General features: G+C 40.0%; 2 protein-coding genes and 1 pseudogene across 2 annotated transcripts; 1 reads left to right on the top strand and 2 right to left on the bottom strand.

Annotated features, from left to right (window-relative positions):
- Positions 1-49: 49 nt before the first annotated feature.
- Positions 50-5,848, bottom strand: LOC140948823 (quinone oxidoreductase PIG3-like). Its single transcript, XM_073398100.1, has 5 exons — positions 5,582-5,848; positions 4,628-4,659; positions 3,152-3,496; positions 2,250-2,446; positions 50-260 (listed from the first exon to the last, which is right to left on the bottom strand). The coding sequence occupies exons 1-5, from the start codon at positions 5,818-5,820 to the stop codon at positions 51-53; spliced, it is 1,023 nt and encodes a 340-aa protein (XP_073254201.1). The 5' UTR covers positions 5,821-5,848; the 3' UTR covers position 50.
- A 1,948-nt stretch (positions 5,849-7,796) lies between these two features.
- LOC140928325 (quinone oxidoreductase PIG3-like) lies at positions 7,797-15,500 on the bottom strand. Its single transcript, XM_073378066.1, has 5 exons — positions 15,212-15,500; positions 11,583-11,614; positions 9,774-10,118; positions 8,614-8,810; positions 7,797-7,967 (listed from the first exon to the last, which is right to left on the bottom strand). The coding sequence occupies exons 1-5, from the start codon at positions 15,472-15,474 to the stop codon at positions 7,797-7,799; spliced, it is 1,008 nt and encodes a 335-aa protein (XP_073234167.1). The 5' UTR covers positions 15,475-15,500.
- Positions 15,501-15,613: 113 nt separating this feature from the next.
- Positions 15,614-27,493, top strand: part of LOC140948814 (pseudouridylate synthase 7 homolog) — a 96,154-nt pseudogene continuing 84,274 nt past the window's right edge.

The following is a 27,493-nucleotide window of genomic DNA, read 5'->3' as shown; positions in this document are numbered from 1 at the left end:
TTTGTAATGAGACAAAAGCAATAAATAAATATAAGCAAACAAAATAAAGGTTAGAGTTCAGATTTGGTTTCTTCAGTATTTGTATCATCTGGCCTAATTTGTATAATAATTTTCCCGATATTTTCATTCGACTCCATTCTTTTGTGAGCTAGCTGGATTTGATCCATGGTGAAAACTGAATCCACAATAGTCTTTAGTCTTCCATTTTCAAACTGTGGAACAATTCTTTCTGAAAACTCTTGTACCAGTTCTCTTTTGTACTGCAAAAGAATGGGGGAAAATAATGATGAGCCGTTTTTTTGTGTAAGGCATCATAAAAGTACCTGCAGGGAGTCTTCTTGCTGCACTAATACCACAATGCTGTTTTCAGATAGAGGAAGGGGGGAGGGGGTGTTTAGGGGGGTCCAAACCACCCACCTCCCATGCCTAGCATTTCTGCCTCCCACCCCTTCATTCAAGGTGTTCCCCCTTTAGCCCTTTTTCTATCGCAAAATAATCAGGAGTTTTGTATATTTTCCCCCTTTTCCTTCCACTTCCCGCCTCCCCCACATTCCCACCCTGTTGCCCTCTTCCACTTTTTCATTGATGCTACAGTAACTGTAGCAGGAAATTAATACCCAATGATTAGTGAACCAGCCATTACCATTTTTGTTTTGTTTTGACATAGCAAAATACCATAACGGCACAACTGGTTTGGACAGGCTACTTCGTAGCCCTTATTTGACTACAACTACCAGAATTCATTTTGTATTGGTTTTTATATTAATTTTGTCAATCCCACTGAGTTTTAAAATACAATAGGAATAATTTGCACAAGAAAACGATTGACTTACAGTCAAGTGTACTCCCCAAGATTCCATTAATGAATTTATTATTCAGAAGTTGAATCCGTTGGTAGTTGTAGATTTCAGATTCATCTCTGCATTCTTGCACGTGCAATGATATGAGCCGTGAATTTACACGCGAGGTAGTTAATTAAATATCTACCAGCTCAGTTTCCCAGAATTTGACGAAAATGTCTTCGAAGCAATTTAACATTCAAAGATGTTCAATCTGAACAGATACAGAGAAGTTCTTGTAAAATACTCACTGCTCATTATGCATGCAGGAATGCCGATTTGAATTTGACACAAGTTATGGGAACAACTACCGGATTCATTTTTTAAATAATCAATTCATTAATGTAATCTTGTGGGGTACGCTTGACCTACACTGACTGTAGGGATTCTGTACTGTAAACCCTGTTAATAAGGACACTGAGGAGGCCACAGAAAGTGTCCATATTAATGGGGTGTCTGTAGAAAGCAGGTTGAATTTAGAGAAAATGTAAGGGCTTTCTTTCCTAAGAGACAAAGAAAGCTCTCCATAATGACAAGGTGTCCATATTAAGCTGGTGTCCATGAAGGAGGGTTTTTTCCATACATATTGACTCTTGTTTAAAACCTCTCTACTATGGCCACTTCTTCACAATGGCCACTTTCTTCTGTCCCCAAGGTCAGGGGCTTCCAACGTCAATTTTCGGAAAATATCTGTTCGGAAGACGATTTGAGGTCTAGAATTTTCGGAACATTTTTTTGTAAATTTCTTGCTTGCCTGCCTCTCCTAGAATTTTCGAACATCTAAAAAATGGTATAATTGCCCATTTTTAAGGGATTTTTACCCTAAAAAAGGTCACCTAGAAATTTTGGGAGCCTTTTCTCTGGCTGAAATTTCCGAAAAGGTAAGTCTTGATCCCTACAATTTTTGGAACACTAGACTTTCAGCTAGGAAATCCGAACAGATGGAAAATTTTTAGGGGATAAAAATATGCCTTTATAGATCTACCGTTTAAATACTAAAACACGTTTTACAATGCTATGTTTAAGTGCTTTTGAACTATATTCTCATTGGGTGCCCCTGCAAGGTGGCTATCATCCTCGGAGACCCAGGGGCAGTTAGTCGGGTCGATAAAATGTTCGTGGTGAAAGTTTACTGTAAGATCGAGACGAGCGTCTCGATCTTACAGTAAACTTTCACCACGAACATTTTATCGACCCGACTAACTGCCCCTGGGTCTCCAAGGATGGGTAGCTCGTCTTGATCTTACAGTAAACTTTCACCACGAACATTTTATCGACCCGACTAACTGCCCCTGGGTCTCCAAGGATGGGTGGCTATCCTAAAGAGGTTCAACTTTAAAATGACTAAATTTCTATCAACATTTGGTATTGACTATATAGAGATCCTGAAACAAAAGAATAATAACTTACACCAAGGGATCTACTCCTCAGTGTCGTTCCTATAAGTGAAGCTCTTTTCCTTAGGATGTCCCTGAGGAGGTCACCTGACACATTGCTGCCACCCAAAAGACCATACAAGATCCAACGACCATCAACAGCAAGACTCTTTATATTCTGTTCCCAAAATGAGCTTCCCACACAATCAAGAATCACATTTGCTCCTTGACCTGGAAGAAAATAAAATAATAATAGATCTTAATTTAAGCATGCAAACTCCGGTTAAGCCATTTTTTTTCTTGGTTTTCTTTTTTTTTCTTTATTTTTTTCTTATTTTTATATTCTTATTTTTGGGGTTGATTATAATGCCATGGGGGTGAGATGTTAGAAGATGTATTTTTAGTCCCCTAAGACTTTGTAAGGAACCTTTAGTTTGATCATCAACGATCAGATCAAGATAGAGTTTCAAAGCAAGTTTTTTTAATGTTTGTGTGCTTGTCACTTCTCTACACCTCTCTGTATCCATTAGCAACAGATCCTTTTGAGCATTTGGGGAAAGAACAGGCTTACAATTTCACTCAAGCAAACAACAAATTAAGGTTTCAACTCATTTTAACAAAAACTTCTAGACCTGTATAAAGCAGGCTTGTAAATTTTAATCTACAGTCAAACGCTGTTAATACAGACACTGAGGGGACCATAGAATTAGAAAGTGTCCTTATATTAACAAGGCATCCGTGTTAAGTGGGCTGAATTTAGAGAAAATATAAGGGCTAGGTACAAGGAAAACTGCCCATAGTAACAAGGTGTCCATATTAAGCAGGTGCCTGTAAAGTAGGGTTCAACTGTAAAACATTAGGAAATATAGGTGATGTGTACACAGCACATAATTCTTAGCAAGTTTAGGAATCATTTTTAGCCAGAACATCAAGTACCATTTGTAACATTTTCCACCCAACTGGAGAAATTTCCTGTTTTGTAGTTGAAGCCTCCTTCAGCTCCTAGTGACTCAGCCATTTTAATCTTTTCCTCTGATCCTGCAGTAACAAAAGGCCTTGCTCCAGCTAACTTTGACAGTTGTACCAGAGCAGTACCAACGCCACTGCCCCCGGCATGGATTAATACTACTTCACCACTTTTAACTTTGCCAAGAAAATGCAATAGTTGATATGCTGTTAACCAAACTTCAGGGATGGCTGCAGCATCCGAGAGTTTGTAAGAGTCTGGGACAGGCATTACAAGTGCTTCATCAACAGCCACATACTCAGCATAACCTCCGCCTTTAAAAACAATTTATAGGAAATTTAGAAGATAGTAAAAAACATGTTCCTTCAATTTACAGCACTACTATAAAAGTTGTAGCCAGACTTTTGGCATAACTGGAGTGATTGTTGAAGGTGCAAGGCCCTTAGAAGGGTCTGGGGACAAGCCCTACCCCAGAAAATTTTAAAATCCAAAATCTCTGAAATAATATTTTCAGTTTTCTTTCTTTTCAGAAAAATCAATCTAGTTCAACTGAAGACTGAATGTATTTTATTCAATAAAGAATCAAAATTTACAGCATGTAGACTAGGCTATAATATTTAGCCTTGTCTTGCCTCTAGCTATTTAAACTACAGCTCTGACTAACATTGTACATTGTAAACTTAAATGAATGTCTTACATGAGTACCACTGTTTTTAGGGCCTGACTTACGGGTCATTTTAACGTTCGCCTCAATCAATCAAACAATCAATCAACTTTATTTAAACATGGTAAATGGCTCAGCAAGCTGGTTTTCAGACATGCCGTGTGATAATTACAATTTATAAAAATTAAGACTAGTGATTAACTAACAATACAATATAACAGCAAGAGCCTAGTGGCTCAAAATGAGGCTGAGTCGGGCCCAAAACATAGTCATATATTTTATTTTATGCCTGCGGACATGAACTCTATTGTTTGTTCTTCACTCCACCCCCCTAACCTGAATCTTGAATTTCAGACAATTACTTCGAGTCGTTTTTACTCCGTCAGTAATTGTCTGAAATTCAGGCTATCCACCCTCCCCCCCCCCACTCCGCCCAATCCTCCGATATAAAACACCACTTGACCCAGTGCCCAAATTATGATACCGGTACATTATTGGCTTAGGACATTTTATAAGGCAAAGAACAAACCATCAAAATTCACTTTTATAATTATTGTAATGACAAAAATAATCTCCATAAGTGAAGAAATTTATGCAATTTGCCGCAGAAATTCTGCTGTCAATTAAAAAAGTAAAATTTTTGAAGAAATTAAATGGGCTTAATTCCAAACTAAGGCATAGAAAAGCCTGAAAGTCCATTGTATCTGGGAGATTTGGTGACTCTTACTTCAAACACAGATATCCTTCAAGTGGGTAGAAACAACAAAATTTTTGTACTCACCACCTAACAAGGCCATAACATGGTCACCTTTCCTATGAAAAAAAAAGAAGAAGAAAAGAAAAGAAAACCGTGATCATAACAATCTTTTGTACTGAATGAAAAAAAAAATCATTTTAAAAATTTTTATAGTAGTGTATCTGATAAATCCTTAACTTGGACCGGTCAAGTAGATACTAGCAGTGAGTTAAGGAAATAAAGCCAGGTTTAATTTTGTTGATGCAGTCAGACCCATCAGGATAACCCAGACGTCCTCATGGACTCAGTACAGGCTGAGTAGTCCCTTGCCTTCCCACAGTTATTCTTCATCAGTGTCATTCTGTTTTCTATCCCTGTCACATCAAGAACTAGTCCAGTTCTGGTACCTCTCTGTCTGTCACACAACATTGTGTGACAGAGAGAGAAGGAAAAAGAAGAAAAAGAGCAGAAATAATTTATTCAACAAACAAAACCAAAACAAAAATGTGAACATAGCTTTTCATGGCGCCCAGGTTAAAACAACTTATAACAAAACAAACAATGGGCAAATTATGGGATAATTTGGGACATAACCTTCTCGGTATTTGCCCAATATGTTCAATAATCTTAAGACAGTTCCTTTCTTGACTCCCTTTTCTGTGCCTCCTCAGCGAGACCTGGGGACGTTGCATCTATTTATCTGCCCCCCGTCCCCCCGCCCCCCTATAAGGATGATGGGTTTTTGAATAGGGGGTGCCGATTTTTTTTTTTCAAAGAGGCTAACAAAATTTTTTGTCCCTTAATTCAGAAAAATCTTTCCTAGGGCACCGACAAAAATTTGAGGGTTCGGATTCCAGTCATATTTGCGGGGGGGATATGGAAGTCCCCTGGAAAATGGAAGTCCCCCGGGGAGGAGGGGGTGAAGGAAGGGGGGAGAATCCAAATGCTCCCTAGCCTCCGTAGATATCGACGCAAGTATTGACTGTGTTAAATACTTACATCCACTTTCCAGCACATTCCTCGCCAATCTCCTCTATCACACCAGCAACTTCCAACCCTAGGATGTCTGATTCCCCCGCAGGAGGAGGATACAGCCCCCGGCGCTGTAATGTGTCAGCTCGATTGATCGCCGTGTAGTGAGCGCGGATTAACACCTTAGTTTTGTCTACTTTTGGCTTTGTTACTGTACCAATATAAAGATTCTCTACACCACCAGGCTTGTAAAGAACTGCTCTCATTGTGGAATTTCCAGATACAAGCAAGATTTCAAGAATAAACGATATCAACCACAGACGTGCAACTTCTTTTGTAATATGTCTTATCATCTTTCCACCGAGAGAAGACTGGAACTAAGCATGGTACACATTGACAACGATACTTAAAGGTTTTCGTTCTCACGAAAACATTGCAATCGATCGCGGGCGCAATTTTAAGATGGCGGATGGCGGTCTTTATCCTTGAAAGTTCGATTCTTGGACAGTGCTTGGAGTCAACCGAAACTGGACTTCACCACCATGGCCATTAATAAACCTGCTCTTTCACACTGCTCGCGCAAAGTGTGGCCAAGTATAAATGGAACGCTTCAGGTGGTTGATTGAAATCGATGTTTGTTCACAAGACTATAAAGGTTAGCTACATGAAGGTAGTCAAAATTGAAACAGTTGATGGATCTTGGTGTTCATTCCGAACATTTTACAGGGCCAACTCTTTACGGAGCTTGATCACTATGAGTATGAGGCGAGCTAGCTTTCTTACGGGGCTATTAGCCCACCCATCCCTGACTATGGTTAAAAAATGGCCGTAAAGATAAGCAGTCTTGTCAAAAAGCTGATGTATGTATTAAAATAATTGTTTCGAGTTACCACTGGCCATGTTCATTCTTTTCGGATCCACAGTAAAGAAACGCTTCGGATCATGTATTGAAAGTATTCGGTTTTGGATATGATCCGTTGTGGATTATTTGGATCAATAATCCGTTTTTGGATTTTAGTAAAGAAACAAAATATCCTTGTTCGGATTAAAAAGTCCAGATTTGGATTTTAGTAAAAAGAGTACTCATGGCATTCTAAAACATACATATGCAGAGTTTATTGTATGGGAGTGGGATCTTGATGTGTGTCTTGTCAGGCATTAAACGACAGGTAGGTTTCTCAATTGAGAAGACCATAAGAAATATTATAGTGGCATGAAAGGATCACAGAAGAATGGTTTATCGTGCAAAGAGGGCACTCTTCTCAGTTTTAGGTATCAGAAATTACAATAGTTATTATAAGGGGGAGGGGGGGAGGGGGTAGCACACCGAATCACTCTAGCAGATCCTTGTCTTTTTTAGCACTTTCAAGTGATGATCATCAAGTCTAATGTTCATACAAGGTTTGTTTCCCTTTGTCTGAAGAAAAGGAAAAATAAATAAAAGTAAATGGTAAAAGAACAGTGGTCAACTGAAATTTCTTCTGTAGTGCCATAACATTCTACTTGCTTGTGACAAGCCAACAGCTTCTGAGCTTTATCAAATTAATAATCGTGCATCATAAAAAAAAAACAATGGTTGCTACATTTACGGCCCTTGGTCAGGACAGCAGGTCCTTGGTTTAGCCATAGTGGCCACTTTGCAAGTGTGAGCAAACTGCACACAAAAAAGAGAAGCATTTGCATCCTGTATATTTTATGTAGTTATAAGCAAACTTTAAAACTCAAATGAAATTTCTCAACTTATTCTAGTCTTTTTTTATGAAGAAATTTAAAGCACTGAATATCAAAGGACAAGAGAACTGCAGTTGAATGTGACAAGAAGTAATACCTTTTTTGACCTTTAAAGCTTTTTATTATGTTTAATTTCAAAATGCTTCTCTTTGGTTTATTCTGCAGATAATGTGATGGAAAGTGACGGCAGAGAAACTAACCATTCAGGAAAGCAACTGAAAAGTATATGTTATGCAGGTACAGAGTTGTTGTCTTGCTTTTTAAACCTATGTTGCTTCAATTTGTTGTCACCACTGTCGTTGTTTCTAAGTGGCCAGAAATACGATTACGGTGCTACTAGCAAAGTCTCTCTCACTATTTGCTATTCTTTTTGGGTACTTCACAAAATTCCTTTCTTGAGATATATATACAATACAAGAAATCATAAATATATAAATAAAAAAATAATGATTGAAAAAAAATGGAGAAATTATAGTTGACTCTTCTTGGCTGGAGGTCATATTTGACAGTCTTACATAATTTGTAAAACTATTTTCCCAATATTTTCATTAGACTCCATTCTTTTGTGAGCTAGCTGGATTTCATCGATGGTGAAAACTGAATCCACAATAGTCTTGAGTGTTCCATTTGCAAACTGTGGAACAATTCTGTCTGAAAACTCCTCTACCAGCTTTTTTTTGTACTGCAAAATGATCAAAAAGTACAGTGAGGCACCATAGGTAATGAAAAGTGGTACACGCTCACTTCCACCACTTACAGTTTGTACAAGTTTGAACTTGGATAGAGTCGCTTGGAATTAAACTTCAGGAGGGTTCACCTACTTTGACAAAGTATGACTGAAAGAACGCAAATTCAGTTTTTAGGGATGTTCTCGTTTCCATGGTTGCATCATAAACCCCCTCATCCCTTGGGTTTTTACACGCAGAGACAAAGAAAAAATTATTAGAGCAGTTTTCACTTGACTGTCAAAAGGGATTGGTTTTGGTTTTGGTTTTGGTTTTACTACGCCCTTTGGTTGGCTAGTGTATTTACTTTGGTTTTGGTTTTACGACAGTCAAGTGAAAACCGCTCTAACATAGTGAACGTGTGAAACCCTCCTACATGGCACAATTTGATGCAATAAACGTTTTTTTCTGGAAGTGGGCGGGAAGGGGGTTAGTGGGTGGATTGAGGTATGCATGAGTCTGTTAGGTTTTAAGTTTCAGTGCATGTGCCTGGCTAACAAATATGTTACCACATGAATCTTACTAAAAAGATTATTCTTTTTATGATTTTCTCTCTAGCTCCATTTTATTCTGATCCTAATACTTCAGAGAATAATAACTTACAGCAAGTGGTCTACTCTTGAGTGTTGTTCCTATAAGTGAAACTCTCTTCTTGAGGACAGGTCCAAGGAGGTTACCTGAGACATTATTACCGCCCAGCAATCCATACAGGATCCAACGACCATCAACAGCAATACTCTTTATATTCTGTTCCCAGAATGAGCTCCCCACACAATCAAGGATCACATTTGCTCCTTGATCTGGGAGAATACAAAATAATATTAATGGTAAGTATAGTGAATTGTTAATGGATTAATTCTATGCTATGTGACTGTACAAACAGAAAATGTAGATAGGTTGAAATATATTCTTTCTGCAGGGTGAGGGAAAATAGGAGCAGGAACAGGCTCTTGAGACAGAAAAATAATATATGATACGGTCACACCTTGTTAGTACGGACACTGTGGGGGCCATAGAAAGTGTCCTTATTAACAGGGTTTCTGTACTGAACGGGTTGAATTTAGAGGAAATGTGAGGGCTGTCTTTCTTCAGAGACAAAGCTAACTGTGCATAATACTGAGGTGTCCGTTAAGCAGGGTAGGGGACATCTGCATACAGGCTCAGTTTCTCAGAGTTGCAATCTCAGGAATACACTAGATGCCAGAGGCTTTTCATGTGCCGTTTCTTGTTTCGATCAAGTCACTTGTCGGCCTGTGAGCGACACCGAAGTATTCCATGGCAAGTGAGAAAAAAATCTCTGGCACCCACGGTATCTGAGGAGATCACAACACCACGATTTTACTTTTGTTCATCCTTAATCATAACTGATAACAAAATTCTCAAATCTGATTGGCTGTCAACTGTCCTCATTTTAGCACTAATAGGACGATGTAATCATGGGACAGTACGTGCCATCGCACACGCATGCTTAAATGGCCTTTTTGACTGCCAGCAAAAAGAAAAACTCTCAGAATTTCTTGTGTTTTAATTAGAAAAAAAGCCTAAAATATAACAAATTTTGTTATAGTTATCACTTATGATTAATTGGTAACAGAACTTCGTGTCATCTAATTCAGTCTGAAATCATACTAGCTCATACTCATGATTAAAGAAATCGGACTCCTGTATGCGGTCGTGCGATTTTGTTAATCACTCGTATGATTACGGACCGAATTGGACTCCACTCAGTCCTATTACCATTATAAGTTTACAACATCAAGTACCATTTGTAACATTTTCCACCCAACTTGAGAAATTTCCTGTTTTGTAGTTAAAGCCTCCTTCAGCTCCTAGTGACTCAGCCATTTTAATCTTTTGCTCTGATCCTGCAGTAACAAAAGGCCTTGCTCCAGCTAACCTTGACAGCTGTACCAGAGCAGTACCAACGCCACTGCCCCCGGCATGGATTAATACTACTTCGCCGCTTTTAACTTTGCCAAGAAAATGCAATAGTTGATATGCTGTTAACCAAACTTCAGGGATGGCCGCGGCATCCGAGAGTTTGTAAGAGTCTGGGACAGGCATTGCAAGTGCTTCATCAACAGCCACATACTCTGCATAACCTCCACCTTTAAAAGCAATAACAAAAAAAAAATTTAAAAGGTAGTTTAGATAGGCCGTTCACAATACGTAGGGAGTTCCTTAAAAGCAACAACGACGGTAGCCTGTGTTGGAGACATAATTTAACCTTGGTTAGTGGGAGGGCAGCATAGTCTCCTTCGCAGCCGTTATTAGGGTCGTCACGCAACGCTCCTCCCCACTAACTAGTCGGGAGGAGCGTTGCGTGACGACCCTAATAACGGCTGCGAAGGAGACTAGAGGCAGCACCGATTTCCTTGTTCTGGACCCCCGACGGACTCAACTAATTACCGGAAGCGCGTTTCGAATTTTCTTTCGTCCTAATTGGCAAATCAACAATGGCTTTTTTAACAGACCAATCATGGCGCGTACTCAAATCCTGGTAAACAGCTGGGGCCCAGAACAAGGATTTCCGCGCTGATTCGCACACGGACTTAACCAGAGGCTTAGTTTCGTCTGTGGCGCAGGCTACAACGACGGTGACGGTAACGGGGTCGCCAAAACAACGCTACACGTGCATCACGCTTTTTTGTACATTTCATCGTTGTGACTGCACGACTAAAACGTCGAACTTCCATAAATGTGACATTTTTTAGAGGACTTAAACGTTCGACGACATTTTTCTCCTCTCTCTTTTTACCCTTTGACGTGCTCTCTAAATTCAACTCTAAGAAAACTTGCCTTCATCTCACTAATTGAGTCAGTTACAGTAACGGCCGTAAATTTTTAAAGAATGCAAATGCACTTAATGTATTTGTTTGTTTGCTAGTTCAGATTTAATGTAATTAAAATAAAACTGTGATAGAATATTATTTATTGTAACTTAAAATTGTAGTTTTTTCCTTCCTTTTCCTTTTCCTTTCTTTTCCTTTCAGTTTATTTTTCTTTTAACTGGTCCGCCTAGATTAGCAATTGCTATTTTGCGGGCCAGTCTATTGTAACCAATAGTCTTATGAAATAAAGTTGAAGTTGAAGTTGTAAATGATGTTTTCACTGCCGTCTATATCCTGCGCCCTCCTTATTAATAACTAATAACTGGATCGGATGTGATCGGATCAAAGTTTTTATCATTTCGAGGGTAAAGAGGTTGATTTGATCTCGTCCGTGTTTTGTTTAGAACAGGTTACTGCTGATTCTGTAAATCTGTTGCTAGAAGAATGAAATGGACTTTACATAACAAATTTAGATGTCCAATAAATAATTGCATGATTATCATAGGAAGAGTAAACGTAGCAACACCATGAGCCAGGTGTTTGAAGGAAGCAATAGTTTATTTGGTTCTTTGTTTTTGATTTGTTGGGAAACCGCCCAACTACCCCTTCCCAAAGCTAACATTTTGCCCTTAGTGAGAAGTTAGTGTTAATGTTGGCTCAGGGGAGGGGTAGGTGAGCAGTTTCCCAGAAACCTATAATCAATATAATGATTGTGTATTTCAGACTGTTAACATTCCTTACCTCCTAACAAGGCCATAACTTGGTCACCTTTCCTACAAAAAAGAACGTAACAGTGCCTAAAGTTATTTTGTGAAGCTAAGGAAACTGGAAGGGCTGAGTTAATAGACTAGATAACTAGTCGCGAGGTCATGCTATTTAAGCGGGCAGTAGAGCATCCCTCGTTTTTTCAACTTTCCGCGAAGAACAAAAGGAGCGATAATCCAACAACACAAAGAGGACGTCAAAATTTTTGAAGGTTTGAGAGTGATATATCAGATAAGAGGAAAGATATAGCTCCCCCGTAAAGTTGCGAAAGATTTTTCTGGCATTTGAATGGTGAGCAAAAGTCTGTAAAATTTCGCGAAATGGTTGCTGGTTGAATGCGAAGAAAGACCAGCAGCAATGCTTAGGATGAGACCGGAACAAATTTGGCTCTCTTCACTTGGTTTGTCCTGGTTAGGGCGGATTTGGAGGGAAACTTAACCTTTTAAACCCTAAGAGATCAAAACTTGAATTCTCATTTGTTGCTCCTATTCATTTCCTACAGAAGTAGTGGGGAAAAATTGATAAAATATCAAGCATATTTATCTTCTGCAATCATGTCCGTAATTCTCAGTTACAAAGCATTGATGTTGCAAGGAGAAATTAGGTGCTGATCACTCTTAGGGTTTAAAGGGTTAAGGGAAGATTACAACTCCGACACAACACCTGTAGTCGGGTCTATAGTAGCCTCCCACGCAGGCGTTTTTAGGGGAGCTCGTATTTCTTCCTACGAGCTCCCCTAAAAACGCCTGCGTGGGAGGCTAGGTCTATAGATAACCGAGAAAGGCATGGTTGGTCATTCCGTATCACCTGCCATTGACTTAACTTTCCCTTAGACCCTTACGTTAGAATTAAACCTCTCAAGTTAAAAGAAAGCTGACGATAAAGTGAAGCCCGTATGACCATATATAGGCCCTACTAAACCTTAGCCCTACCCTGAAAGGGAATTAGAGAGCAGGCGAGGCAAACGACCTCCGGATTATAAATTCCCTGCCAACTGAGCTATGAGGCCAGAAGGGAGCAAGTTTCCAACCGCGCCCAGCAGCCGGTTTAACTTAAGCGCCACACCGAGGGAGAGATACGTTCTTTCTAGTTTGTACATAATTCTGTTTGCCGTCTCCGCAGGACTGCAACGTGAAACTGCCCAATTCCACGTTTTGTGGAGGACATGAACACAAGACAATGACTTTCTTTTTCTTTTCCTGAACTTCGATACAGTCTTTTAGAGTTCAACTCAAGAAATTTTGAAGCCGGCATTTGACGAACTGAACGAGATGGAATAAGCGCGATAAAGTTTGAAGCAGCGTGATTTCACTTTTTAAGTGATGACGTTTTCGTGTAGCCATCGCCGTCGTTTTTAAGCTCGCTAATAGGGAGTTTTTGCATCGACGACGGCGACCGCAGCGAGAACATCACTTTAAAAATGGTGAATTCGCGTTTTTTCTCAATTTGTCGCCTTTATTCCAGTTCGCTGAAAATGTCAAATGTTGGGAATTTCCCTGAAGTTGATTTCTTTGGGACCTCCTTTAAGTTTGGAAGGTGAAACGCAAATTCTTCGTCGCTTGTTTACGTGTACTCCATGAAACGTAAAATTAGGCATTTTCACGTCGTAGTCGTGCAGTGACAGCCAGAAATATAGAAAAAAGAGTGATGCACGTTCAAAATTGTTGTTTTTGCTCAACAAACCTATCGCTTTTTGACGTTGTCGGTGCCGTCTCCGTCGTAAAGTCGCGTCGCGTTTAGACGATAGAAGCGATTACAGAGAGATATACGAGAACTGAAGTGTGAGGCCGTTTTAGAGTAAACTTCTCGCTTGAGGTGGCTCGGAAATGATAACTGAGAAACCCTTAAATATTACTTCTCCGTTCACGCACATCCAGGCCCGGTTTTTTCCGTTTTTAGCAAATACTTGCAGACCCAACCTACGATCAGGCGGTCCTTAGGCGAGGCAAAAAGGGGCGTTCTTTTTCCCCTTTACCCGTCCGCCGACTTTCGCGCTATCCCCGACAAAAGGACGCCCGATCGCAGGTTAAGGCACACCAGGAATTATGAGCCTAGTGATTTTTTTGCCATACGCTCGTAGCCATCACCGGTGTGGTTATGTTTGCTTTACAGCTGCTACAGCTCGTTTTGTTATCAGCGAGCCAAGAAGCCAATTAAGGCATGGCCTTGTCTTGCTTCTCAGGTAAATTAGACAATGGCGAAAATAAAAATAAAAGGAATAAGGGTTTTGCTCATAATTATATTTATCACTGGAGTGTGAAAATGAAATCAACACAATGAAAGAAGTAATAATGAACTGAAAAAGAACACGGCCTGGCCCTTGCGTGCACAATTAATTATTAGGGTGGGTGATCCTAGACAGACGTGAAATTTCTTAGTGAAATAATGCGGGTGGCCTTCTTACCTCAGAGCCACGCACGGTGAGGGAAAAGTAAAATTTTGCGAATTAAAAAAGAAGAAAAATAAAAGACTGTTTGCAGTCACGATGTGAAATAATAGTGCAGCATTTTTTTCTCAGTGGAAGAATTTTAAACAAAGACAATGGCGGACTCATACCGGCGGTAAGTTTTGGAACGCAACATGTCTGCAACTGATTCTGCTAGAAATTCAGCGAAAAAAGCGACTAAACATGTAGTTAAGACATCTCCTTTATATAACTTCTTCATCATCTTTATATTTAATCCTTATTCTGGAATAAGATCTGTGCTCCGATCTCGAAATTTTACTAATGCCCAGTTTTTCAAACTGCAACAGTTACTCGGTAGCGCAAAAGACCCTATTCAGTGTTGAAATCTGCAACTTATTTTCTTTCTCTTTTACTTCCCTTTATTTGTGAAAATGATTACTGGTTGAACCCTTCAACTATAATAATCTGCTTCATCACATTTCAGCCAGAGTTAGACAAAAGTCACCCGTTTTCTCTATTGTTACGGTGCTTTCACCGCATCACCGCACATTTATGCATCAATGCTTCTCCACACTGGATCATACTGATACAACTACACTGTAGTCATTTCAGTGCAATTAGATACTAAAAAAAGGAACTCGATATGCGTAGCCATATCGAGAGTCGATTGAGGTGGATCCCAGGAGATCTAGGCTCTCACCAGACTTGATTTGTCAGGGGGTGGACATATGATTTTCAAGGTGAATGTAGACCTGTGATCGACTGTTTATTGTCGGCAGTTGGAGTGTAGTTCCACACGGAATACACTTACCCAGACGCTCACATGCCAGCTATTTATGATATGACTCCTAGATTCCAACCCAATTATCTAATGACAATTATGCAAACATTACATTCCCGGGATTACAATGGGTAACACTAGTACGTCCAATCTACCTCTCATTTGGACAGTCTGACTAGGATGGTATTATTTTTGACAACGTCTTCCATTGCGAGAAATCAAGTGAACTAGTGAAATAGTATTATCTTAATAGGTCAAAAATTGTCGTTAGCCGCTTAAATTTGTTCCAGTTTTGTGACGCCCAAGTTTATTTCCCGCGGGTATTTTGAAGAGTAGCCTAAATATAGCAACAAGCTTTCTGATCATTCCGGTGATTGGTTTTGTTTAATCTCCCAGCTGCTTTACATAAGAACTTACTTCCATTTTCCAACACATTCATCGCCCACCTCCTCTATCAAACCAGAGACTTCCAATCCTAAGATTTCAGATTCCCCTGGCAAAGGGGGGTAGAGACCTTGACGCTGCAATGTGTCAGCTCGGTTAATTGCTGAGTAGCGAACGCGGATTAATACTTGAGTTTTCTCTGCTGAAGGCTTCGCCACTGTACCCGTATATAAGTTTTCCACACCTCCAGGCTTATAAAGAACTGCTTTCATTGTGGAATTCTCAGAGGCGGACATGATCTTAAAAATAAACGAGACGAAACTAGAGAGGGCGCCTTTGGAGTGAAGCCAGCGTGTAGCCGAAAGGAGACTGGGACTTAGAATTTGACAACTTATCGACTATTTATCGATTATCGACTGTGAGATCGATTGCGGGCGCACTTTCAAGATGGCGGATGAACAAGGGGTGAATTTTGAACCTGAATCAAAACGTCCAAGAATATCCCTGGAGTCAACTAGTACAGTGAATCAAAGTGCGAATGAGGAATTGAAGACTAAGCAGACTCAATGTGAAAGCAGAGAAAAATTAAATCCCGAAAAAAGTGCATGGTTGACTTGGCCTGTTCAACACGTCAGTGAACACGTGCAAAATGATAAACTTAACAAAACAGAGGAAATCTTCGATGGGGACGAGAAGAAACCAAGTCAGGTTTCTGCTAAAACAAAACCTGGGAGTTTGAAATATGTGAGTGTATCTGAAAAGGACGTTGGAATTCTAGAATTTGTCAGCAGTTTCCGGGCTTCCATGGTGTTCTCAAGCAAAGATACGCTGATTTTATTGTGAGCGAGCGAGATCTTAAAGGGAATCTTGTGCGTTTGACAGATGGGTCGGTTCCTCAAAATAAGAAGAGCAAAGAATTTGATCTTGATATTTTGAGCGAAGAGGATAAAGACAAAATCAAGACGGTTGCCGATGATGAGGAAAAGAAAATGTCAGTGACATTATCACCTGATGATGACAAAGATCACAGGAGATTGGTTCATCGTGCAATCAGGGAAAACTTCTCAGCTTTAGGTATCTATATACAATAATATATACATTTTCTTTTCTTTCCTTCTCACTGATTTTTTTTCTTTTTTTTTTTCCCTCAGAGAGAAGGGTGGGATGGGGGTGAGGGTGAGGTTGGTAAGAGTGAGGTAACCTTTGTCATGGTTCAATTTTATCCTTGGTGAAAATTTTATTTTGCTTTATTTTGGAGTATGGTGGTGTATGTTAATCAGGTTGAAAAAAAGAAAAAAAATTAAACCAACGACAAAATTGAACTACAACAGCCTTTTTGATCAATCTTGTCCCCCTCCCAGGGTCATCTCTTTCCCTCTCAGAGTGAGCAAGGAGCGGCAGAGCTAGGAGAGGCCATGAAGACAAGGTTGCTTTTCACTAACATGTCCCCAGCTTTCCTTTCTACACTTAACTGCGCTTTCCAAAAACATGTGAATTCTGAAGTTCAAAAGCCAGCTGATTTTTGTGTTCTTCGCTGCTGTCAATCATCTAAGTGAACCCCTTAGGAATTAGAAGTTTGCTTCAATGGGTTCAAAATTGATTTGTGATGGGTGGATTTCGATCCGTTTTGTGTGTTTCTGTATTTCAAGGTTCATTGCTTGTGATCGTAATTATGACTGAGAGCAGCAAAAAACGAAATTGTGAAGGCAGCTTTTGAAATGCAGAGTTCATGCGTTTTTTTGAAAAGTGCAGCAAGTTGACCTTTCTCAATTGTACACTGTTTTTCATGCTCTGCTAATTATGTTTTCTATGCCCATTCATTTTCCTTCTCCTCGTAATAATATTCATCGAAGTACCTTTTCTATATTCAGATGTGTAACTTCCATAATCGTGTACAAAAAATGGGTAGGAAAATGGTGGGGAAAACTAGTCCCGTTGAATCCTGAGTTTTTTTAACCTCTCTGGGAAAAAGAAATTAGCCCTATTTCTGGAGGGTTTGAAAAATCTGGGACAGTGTATGACAAGGAAAGGGAAGAAGGTTTTGATTGAAATTATGGGGCGTTAAAAAACTGAGGGTTTAGAATTAAGCCAGGGTTCCTTTGTTAGTATTTTAGTGAAATACCCTAACAAAAATCAGTTTGTTATTGGTTAGTATATTTAAACTGCATGCTGCTGGTGATGAGAAAAATGATAATCAATTTTTGCTCAGGTATTACATGTAGTCCTAGAGAGCTATTATGATGTTCTTTCATGAAAGTCCACTGCTTTTACGTTATGCTGTAGTCATTTGAACGCTATATTTTAGTCAATTTTTTAGAAGTTTCTTTAAAGGTTTACGCAGAATTTGTTAATGTGCAAAAGTATGTAATTTAGTTTTCATCATTTGTTCATTGCTTGTACATTATAGGAATTGATTGTGACTGATAAATCAAAAGTTGAATTATCAAAGCTACATTTTCTTGAATGAAAAACACGGTCTTTTGTCCTCAGTTTAGCCCCCGGAAAGCTGAAGATCGCATTGTAGGGCTTTGAAATTTCAAAATTTTCTGGGGTAGCACATGACTCCCCAGACACCCCCCCTCCCCCCTAGAAAAAGGGGACTAATGGCCCGTTGTTGATACAGTCGGTTACTCTATTCAAAGTTGCTGGCTACGTCAATTTTTATTGAAAGCACCAGCTGGTATACAATGATTATAACGTACTTTGATTTGGTCTTAACATTAAAGAATTCCTGTAGTTCACTTTATTTTATTAAGTCATTCATCTTTATATTTAACATACATGTATACATTTTTCCAGCCTATAGTCACAGCAAGCAACGATAATATTTCCTTGAGTTACAGTTTTAGAATCAACACTTATCATAATAATTCTTTTGTCTATTCTAGACAGTGACACAGTTGATGTTGGTAGCCAAAATGCGGTGAGACTTTTCCATAAACAAGACACTACTACTGGCAATCGAAGAGGCACAAGGTGGCCATCAGAGCTTGAGAATTATTGTTGGTTTGTCCTTTATAAGGGAAACAAAGACACTATGGATGCCATCAACCTGTTGAGCAAACTCCTGAAGATCAAACCAGGCATGTTTGGTTATGCTGGAACAAAAGATAGTAGGGCTATCACCACTCAGTGGGTCTCTGTCTACAGGGTCAGGGCTGAACAGTTACAGAATCTTAACAGCACCCTAAGGAATTTGTGTGTTGGGAACTTTAGATATTGTAAAGAGCCTCTAAAACTTGGTTCTCTGTCAGGAAATCAGTTTATTGTCACACTTCGCAATGTTACTGGAGATCATAGTACAATTGAGGAGAGTTTGGAGTCATTAAAGGTCAATGGTTTTATCAACTACTTTGGTCTGCAACGGTTTGGAACCACGTCAGTTCCAACACATAAAATAGGTAACTACCATGTTTTGTTGTTGTTTTTTTCTTCTGCTTTTTTTAAATTTCCTTTCACACAGCCACAAGGAACAACCTCATTGATACCTATATGTGAGATGTCTGTAATGTATGCAAATTCTATTTGAGACAACAAGCACCTTGTACCCTAACCCACATTATCATGTCATTAACCACCCCCCCCCCCCCCCTTTCCCCACCCTGGGTGAGAAAGAAGGCTAAAAAGCCTTAGTTATTTGGGGAAGAAGCATGAGTATATTTTCTTATTCTTCAGTTGGTTTGTCACCTTGTTTGTAACCTTGTAGCCACGTGGCAACTGGATAGTCTTGTTGGTGGTCAATGAAACTATTTTTTTACAAATAATTTGCATGAAAAGTTAATGGATTTAAGTTTGTTCATGACCACCAACATGGCTGCCATGACTTCATTTGGAAACCAGCGATACTTTGCCCTGTGCACTTGCACACTGTCACATGACCTTGAAACAATAAAATGACCTTGAGAGAACAAGTTGTAATACTTATAAAATAATCCCCTCAAAATGGGTTCTGTTTGTGCCCTCATGCCACATTGCATTGAATCTGTTCCCAAGTGACTGTGGCACAATAGTGCTCCTGAGAACAATGTTATTCAGTCAGTAACACATGCCACAGGCGGTTTGGTAGAAATAGTGACAGAGTTGTTCCATTAGGAATCGAACCTGTGACCTTCTGGTTACTAGTCGGGATGCCATCACATTCCCATCATTTGGTTACTAGTCGGGATGCCATCACATTCCCATCATTTGGTTACTAGTCTGGATGCCATCACATTCCCATCATTGAACATAAGCAGGGTGTTTGTTACATGAACCTAGTTTAGTGGCCTTACAAGTAGCTCTTACGAGTCTCCTGTAGCTTTTTGGTACAGCATCTGGACTAGTAAACCAGAAGGTCACAGGGGGTACTTGGATTTTTTTCTTTCAAGTAGCCTGTGTCACTGACTCAGAGCTCAGTCATAGCGATATTCCACTGATATTGTTACCTCTACGTCTTGCGTCCCTAACGCATGAAAATCCCAAAAGGCAGAAAACAATTTATGGCATGCATCCCGTAGGATGTAAAGATTGATCAATTGATCTGAAAATGTATATTTGTACAAATATCCGGCCTGTAATTATGGTTGTTGTTTAATGATGCATATTTCTCTTAGCCTTTGTTGTGCTTTAAAATAGAAGGACTATATTCTAATTTCAGTATACTGTAAATAAAGAGTTTTTGAGTCTGTCTTCAGATTACAGTGAAACCTGTATTAAGTGGACACTGTATTAAGCAGACACCCTCTATTAAGCGGACAGTAGCCGAAGTCCCCAAATTTATTTCCCTTATTTACCTCAAATGAAACCTTTACTAAGTGGACACCTCTATTAAGCGGACGCGGACACCTAAAAGTACCTGAAATGGTCATTTCTATTGTTGCCAACCTGTATTAAACGGACACTTGTAATTAAATTCTACCACCCAACATGCCAGACACCGGAAATGCGAAAGATTGCCTCGAATTGCCACCCACAAATTTTTCGATTTTTACATTAAAAAACGTGACTTGACGAACTTATTTGATTAGTTTCACAGTACATGATTGTTTTCTATTTCGTTTTGTTTGTATAGAGCTTGTTTCACTCATCTAATTTCTTCAAATTTGAGTTGTAATTCATGTTTATGGTACTATGATCAATTGGTTCACTTTGATTAAGAAATTAATGCAAACGTCTACCGTCAAAGTCTCTGGGAGTATTATAAACGCTTCCACTGTTCATTTGAATGGCATTTGACACCTCATTTTACATTATATATTGAAACCTATATTAGGCGGACACCCTGTATTAAGCGGACACTACAGCATTCCCCGAGGGTGTCCACTTAATACAGGTTTCACTGTAACCGTTTGGTTACATATTTTAATTTCAGATTCATTTTTTTTAACAGGGACTTATGATTTTTTAGAAGATGAGTCCCAGGACTCACCATAACTATTTGTAACAAATCACTGATATTCTAGTCCTAGCTGTATGTAGGATGTTTGTCACACGAACCTAGTTTAGTGACCTTAGCTCAGTCTTCTGTGGCTCAGTGGTAGAGCATCGGGACTAGTAACCAGAAGGTCCTACTTGCAGGTTTGACTCCTGTTGGGCGTACTTGGATGTTTTCTTCCAAACTGCCTGTGTCATCGACTGAATAACATCTTCCTCATCTATTCACCAGGCTTAAAATAGTATTATTATTCACCATCACATTTCTATCAATAGTTCTCCTGTTTTGAGGGAGGAGCTTACTTCACTTTCTAACCCAGTGCCGGATCCAGACCTTTAGATAAGGGGGGAGCAGTTTGGTCCAAAAGTAAGGGTGGGGGGGGGGGCCTCCCCTGGCTCCACCACTGTAACCATACATGTTTTTAATGCAACACTTCCAGGTCTTGCATTGCTTCTAAGCAAATGGTCAGAAGCGATTGATCTCCTTCTAAATCCACGCGATGGGGAACCAGATGACTTAAGAACAGCTCGTCAGCATTGGAAGGACACTAAGAATGCCAAAGAAACTCTGACAAAGATCCCCAGAGGGAAGTGTATAGAGAGTGACCTCTTACAGGGTTTGGTTAGACATGGCCCATCAGGACTGGTCAATGCTTTGCAGAGTATCTCCAGGAACACAAGACTCATGTATGTTCATGCCTATCAGAGCTATGTGTGGAACTCCATGGCCTCTAAACGTATTAAGGTATTTGTGACGTTGTCTATTATTATTTTCAGTGATTCTTCTAGTAATTTTAAGTTTTACTACTAAAAGATCGTGCATGCTTTCACTGATAATCCAAGATGCGGTTACTGTAAGAGCTTAGCCATTCAGACATTAAGCTGATTATTTAAAAAACACAAATAGGCCGACCTACATAAAAAAAAGCCAAAGGTGACATAGCGGGTATGTTAGGCTTTCTTATAGTACATACATGTATACATAAATAATTGTTCTTGCATGATATCATGCGCATATCCGGATAAAAGTCAGAATTTGTTTTAATGCCAGTTTAGAGATTTTAACCACATGACTGAAATATTTTTAAAAAGCGTGAACTCGAAAATATTGATCCAATAAAAAGTTTTGAAGAGACTAATAAGGTACAGGTGTATAGAAACTAGTATTTCCCGTGCTCTGTTAATACCAAAGTACAAAATATTTTTGCTTTTACTTCGTGTTCGCGGACACAGATGACGTAAAACAAAAGACCTCTTTATTTTCTGTATTTTTCAACTGCGTGCGGTGGACATGAATTTGTGCAAAGAGCAAGCACCATTTGAAAATATGCTATCCAAAAAATTCAAACTAGGCAACGAGTAGTTCCTTTTCCCTGAAAGGATTAGTATCGAGCTAGCGACATACGCCAGCGCGCGTGAAAGACGCCTCCTGCGAGGAAAGGCGAGAGGCGTGTGACGTTTGTGGAAAGCTCTTGCCGTTGGGTATTAAGCTCACTCTACTCTCCTGGAGTGAAATCAGTAAGATACGCGTCGTCGAAATTCAACTAAAAACACGGATTTTGGGCCAGCTATGTAAAACGTTGTAGGAACAAATATGGAATAGCCACCTTGGCCAACGATCTTGTAATCTCTACTGAGCAAGAAATTGTTAATGCCAATACAGTCAAACCTCTTTAATACGGACACCAAAGGCACAGAACCAATTGTCCGCTTTACAGAGGTGTCCGTATTATAGAGGTAGGGAAGGTATGATTTTTGGCATTCCTGGGACCAAACGAACTGTTCTTAATAGAGAGGTGTGTCTGTTGCAGGTGTCGAATTAATCTTACAGCAACTGGAAACGTCGCCACACCTGTTGAAACTGAGATTGCTTGTCGGATGAACGGCTATAGCTTTGGTATATTCACAAGGGCGTTTTGTCCAGTGAACTGAGTTCGTACTTTTTCTTAACGAAGGGATGGGGTGCGTCAAGAGAAAAGTTCGGGGAAAGGTTGCTCTCTTTAGGGGGGTGGGTTATATTTGTTGATATCAGGAGTTCTGGCCTGGATAGAGTCGTTGTAAAGCTATTTTTTCTTCGGGGTATCGTTTTACCGGAAGCTGAGCAAGGAAAAGTCAGTGGTGCATTTATGGAATAATAATAGAGATTCTTATGGTCTAACAGTGCGAAGATTAGACTTCCGGTAAGGTGGCAACGATCAAGGCCCGCATTATAATTCATAATAATTGAAGATCATGATGTGGAAAAAGCGACTGAGATCGTGGATGCCATGCAATCCTCTCCGTTGGGGGCGGCGTACCTGGCCTTAACGGTTGCCCCTGCGACAGAAGGCAAGCATACCCAGATTGTCCACGGGTTGCTAAATGAGACCGTCCCTTTCTTAGTACCCGTTCCCTGTCTTATAATTAGACCCGGGCAAATTTCTCGAGATTACACCATCATTTTGGGCTTAAAGCTTCCAAAGTCCAACAATAATAGCCCATGTTCGCGACGGTTTTTTAAGTTAGTCAAGTTCTTAAACCAGGCCTTAAATGGCCAGTTTTAAGTGTCGATAACAGTTAAAAAGGCGTACAAGCCTCATGCAAAAGACAATGTGAAGGAAGTGCACATCGGTGATGGGGAAAAAAGAGCAGCCCACAGTTATTTAGGGGTGGATCTTTCGAAACATTTTATATACTCTTGGACAGATATGCATTGTTTAAAGTTCTGGACAAACCAGGTGTAAATTTACAGTAACAAACTGTTAAATATACATCAGCAAGATTTTTTGCGAATCCTATTTTTCGCTGGAGACTATCGTTTACTGTCTGGTCACGCAATCAAAGGTAACGTACCTTCCCACGTTTGTTTACTCACCTTTCGCTCAGCAATACACTGCGTTCCACAAAGGACCCAAATTGCGCTAGAAATGTTTTGCTATTCGGCCCACTTTTTATCTCAGGTAAGGCACTGCAAAGCTGATTCACTTAGGAAGATTCGAGGGAGAATTATTTCTTGATGTTATTCTGATTTCGCAGTCACGGGAAAACAGACCCCGGGAAACAGACCTAGACTCAGGTCCACTCGCAGACGCCATGCTGCAATCTACAAGATCTCAAGAACAGAAATTAGCCATTGAACGGCCTCTCCTTTTGAAGACTGCGTGTATTTCATTAAAGCAAGTACATAGTAAAAGAATCTTGTTAGTTTCCCACTTTTAACGAGCTCAGATCGATGCATAAAACTAAGGTGACGTGCACGTGTCAATTGACCCTGGGGTCAATTAGCGGTTGTTTGGGGCAAAATAACCTAAAAATAATCAATCTATTTTACAAGCGTTCGCAAGAACACCAGACTAACTTTCAGACAATGTTGAAGTACTATATCTCATTGGGTAGTAAGCGTGATTTGGGGTGATTTGGAGAATTCCCCCATATAGAAAATTCGATTTTGGTTTTAGCGGTAAATTGTTGTATTTATAAGTCTACCTGGAGTTTTGAAAACCGGGTTGCCTGAAATCTTAAGTCAAGTCCAGCACATTGCAGGCAATCTTTCAAAACTTAATTTGCTTAAAGCCCTGATACTTTTAGTGTAAAAATAACAATCTCGCTCTTCAGGACTAACCACCCTCACCTGTTAACCATGGGCTCCAAATAACTTCCTGGAATTGACAGAAATCAGTGCAAATTCCACAAAACTTGCACGAGGGGGGCAACAGCCTGGCCCGTAGGGACGGGCTTTTGCCCCCAACAACAGATTGGGGGGGGCTTCCGTCAAACTAAGTGTCATGTTGTTGATCAGTCATGGGGCTATCATGTGGTATGCATTTGGGGTAGCCTGGTTAAATTCCGGGGGGTGGGGTTGTTGTAAAGACTATGCTTTGTGCTAGAGTGCAAATTTGCTGAGTTTTTGTACCTGGGCTTACCCTTGTCTTTCAAAGTTGAATGTCTCCCTCAAATAAAGAGGGGGTTGTGTCTGGCTGGGTGTCATGTTGTTGCACAGACACAGGGCTATCATGTGGTATGCATTTGGGGTAGCCTGTTAAATTCCAGGGGGGTGGAGTTGTTGTAAAGACTATGCTTTGTGCTAGAGTGCAGATTTGCTGAGTTTTTGTACCTGGGCTTACCCCTGTCTTTCAAAGCTCAATGTCTCTCTCAAATAAAGAGGGGGTTGTGTCTAGCTGGGTGTCCTGTTGTTGCACAGACACAGGGCTATCATGTGGTATGCATTTGGGGTAGCCTGGTTAAATTCCAGGGGGGTGGGGTTGTTGTAAAGACTAGGCTTTGTGCTAGAGTGCAGATTTGCTGAGTTTTTGTACCTGGGCTTACCCCTGTCTTTCAAAGCTCAATGTCTCCCTCAAATAAAGGGGGGGTTGTGTCTCTGGGTGTCATGTTGTTGCACAGATACGGGGCTATCGTCTGGTATGCATTTGGGGTAGCCTGGTTAAATTCCAGGGGAGTGGGGTTGTTGTAAAGTTTGATGTGTTTTTGCACTCTTATGCAGTTTGTTTGTGCTGTTTGCATGCAAGCAATGACCTACTCTGTTGATAATGTTCCTAGTCAGCAAGCAGTTGAACTACTGGTTTTAGAACTTGGTTTTGTTGAGCAGTGTTCGCTTAGATTGTTTTTGGGAGACCAGCTTCAATTAAAAATGGGGTGAACTGGGGAATTGGCTTTGCAATCGGTGACACGGACACTAAAACTTGCTTCTTAAAATGCCTTATTTTCCAGATTAATGAGGAAAACTTCACTTTTGTTACCTTAAAGACAGACGATTCTATCAAATGGAAGCTCATGTATTCAATAATTTCTTTTTGAGGTGAGATTTTACTTTTCAAGTAACAAGGGCCATCAAATTAACAATCAGTGCGAGAGACTGACATTTTTTAGTAGCCCGGTTTTCAAAAAACCAGGTATAAGTATTATGCAAATTACGTTTCAAAATTCTGCTGGTTCGTCGATATTTTATACTCTAAATCTAAAAAATGTGCCGTTCAGAAATTGTTAGATATCTGCTTTAGAGATTTAAGTGGAAGATTGCCAATATATTCGCTCGTTATGAAAGTCAGCTCAATTCTGTCACTGGACTATTTTCCCGAGTTCGGCGGCTAATTTTAGGCCCGCTGACCGTTGAAATCGAAAATCTCAAATAATTCCCAAAGTCGGCCGCATTTTGAAATTTAAACGTCAGCAGTGTTATAAACTCATTAAAACCTTTTTAAAGACTGAAAATGAGGGTAAGTTAGTTTTTGAGCTGTGGCCACGATTTGCCGATTTTGCTCGATTTTTCTGTGCATTCGCTCTTAACTTTCTGGAGTAATCTGGCTCTTAATATCGTTTCAACTATACGCAATGACCTTTGTTTTACCTTCTATTTTGGAAGCCATTTTCAATCCGGAATTTAAAAAGTCCGGGAAAATCCGGTAGTGCCAGGCTCCCGCGCGGCATGAAATTAGGCAATGAGTTCAACCAACAATGCAAATGTAATAGAACGCGTGTTAAATAACAAAACCGTCTTTAATTATTTATTTGTAAGTAACAATATAAATGTCCGCTAACTAATGTGTCGAACGGCTGCTTTGGCTTTGAGTGTGACATTCTTGAACACAACTGATATAAATAATTTCGCAATAAACTAACCCAACAAAAACATGGAGCACTGTTTCAAGTTTCTCACCTTTGAGATATTTCCCAGTTCACTTTTTCTGATCCTTGAATCAAATAAAATAATCGGGATTTCGCAATAAACTAATCCTACAAACACATGGACCACTGTTTATTAAATCCTGAATACCTTAATATAGAACAAAACCCAGTTATTTCACGTGAGCACCTTTCTTGTTTTCGACTGGGTTTTGAAATATTTGAGCTATTCCTGATGTGGTTTGAATGGATTTCAGTGTGCACCGGGAGACGTTTCAAGAAAAAGAACGTTGTCTCGCGTGGCCATATCAAGCCCAACTGCGTAACGCCGATCATAAGCGCAAAGTCACCAGCGCGTGTAAATCATAATAAACAACTCACAATAGCCAATCTCAACACCGAGTCTCTTAAAAACCGACAACACTTTCACGAGATAAGCGAAATGGTGCTAGAGAAGAAATATGACGTTCTTACGATCTCGGAGACATGGTTTAACTCGACTATTACCAACATTAGTGTCGAGATTGAAGGTTACCAGATATTCAGGTTGCTTGGGGAAGTCCGGCGCTGGGGTCTGTGCTTATGTCAGACATGGCTTAAAGGGTAGGATCCTCAAGGACTTGGCTGGCATCGGCGAATCAGGTCTGCATCAACTCTGGCTACAAATCCAGAACAAGAAAATGCGTTCGATCCTGCTGTGCATTGTTTACAGACCTCCGGACATAGGCCTTCCTGTCTTGAGAATGAGCTTATGCCAGTGTATGTGAAGGCCTTATCCAGTAACAAGGACATCGTACTGACTGGGGATGCAAACTGTGATCTGCTATTTAAAAACCCTAGGGGTGACACTCTTCGGTCTTTCTGTGCTTCCGTAAACGCCCGCCAGTTGATAGACAGACCTACTAGGGTTACTATGACGTCACGTAGCCTTTTGGATGTCGTCATGGTATCTAACAAGGACATAGTCAAGACCAGTGGTGTTCTGGACCTCACCATTAGCGACCACTACCTAGGGTATGTTGTCCTCAACATGAAAGTGCCTAAGCCTCCACCCACCTACATCACAACCGGCAGTTTCAAAAACTATACCGCTGACCAGTTCTCCAGTGACATCGCACAAGTGCCCTGGGAAACTGTGGAATTAATGGACTCAGTGGATGACAGAGTGAACGCTTTTAACGACCTTTTTCTAACATGCCTCGATAATCATGCCCCAATAAAAACTCTGAAATTAAAGCGCAAGTCAAATTCATCCATTACAGCTGAAATCAAGAAACGGATAAG

Source organism: Porites lutea, chromosome 1 (assembly GCF_958299795.1).
Source record: "Porites lutea chromosome 1, jaPorLute2.1, whole genome shotgun sequence".
NCBI lineage: Eukaryota > Metazoa > Cnidaria > Anthozoa > Scleractinia > Poritidae > Porites > Porites lutea.
This window is presented reverse-complemented; position numbering and strand designations above follow the sequence as displayed.

What these genes read in the sequence shown, in the direction of transcription:
- LOC140928325 (XM_073378066.1), bottom strand. Translation starts at nt 15,474, where the DNA reads ATGTCCGCCTCTGAGAATTCCACAATGAAAGCAGTTCTTTATAAGCCT. An exon ending in GGTGGAAAATGTTACAAATG is followed by an intron (nt 8,811 to 9,773) that starts GTACTTGATGTT and finishes GTATTCTCCCAG; the next exon opens with ATCAAGGAGCAAATGTGATC. An exon ending in TCAAGAGTAGACCACTTGCT is followed by an intron (nt 7,968 to 8,613) that starts GTAAGTTATTAT and finishes ATCATTTTGCAG; the next exon opens with TACAAAAAAAAGCTGGTAGA.
- LOC140948823 (XM_073398100.1), bottom strand. Translation starts at nt 5,820, where the DNA reads ATGAGAGCAGTTCTTTACAAGCCTGGTGGTGTAGAGAATCTTTATATT. An exon ending in GAATGTGCTGGAAAGTGGAT is followed by an intron (nt 4,660 to 5,581) that starts GTAAGTATTTAA and finishes TTTTTTTCATAG; the next exon opens with GAAAGGTGACCATGTTATGG. An exon ending in TGTTATGGCCTTGTTAGGTG is followed by an intron (nt 3,497 to 4,627) that starts GTGAGTACAAAA and finishes TTGTTTTTAAAG; the next exon opens with GCGGAGGTTATGCTGAGTAT.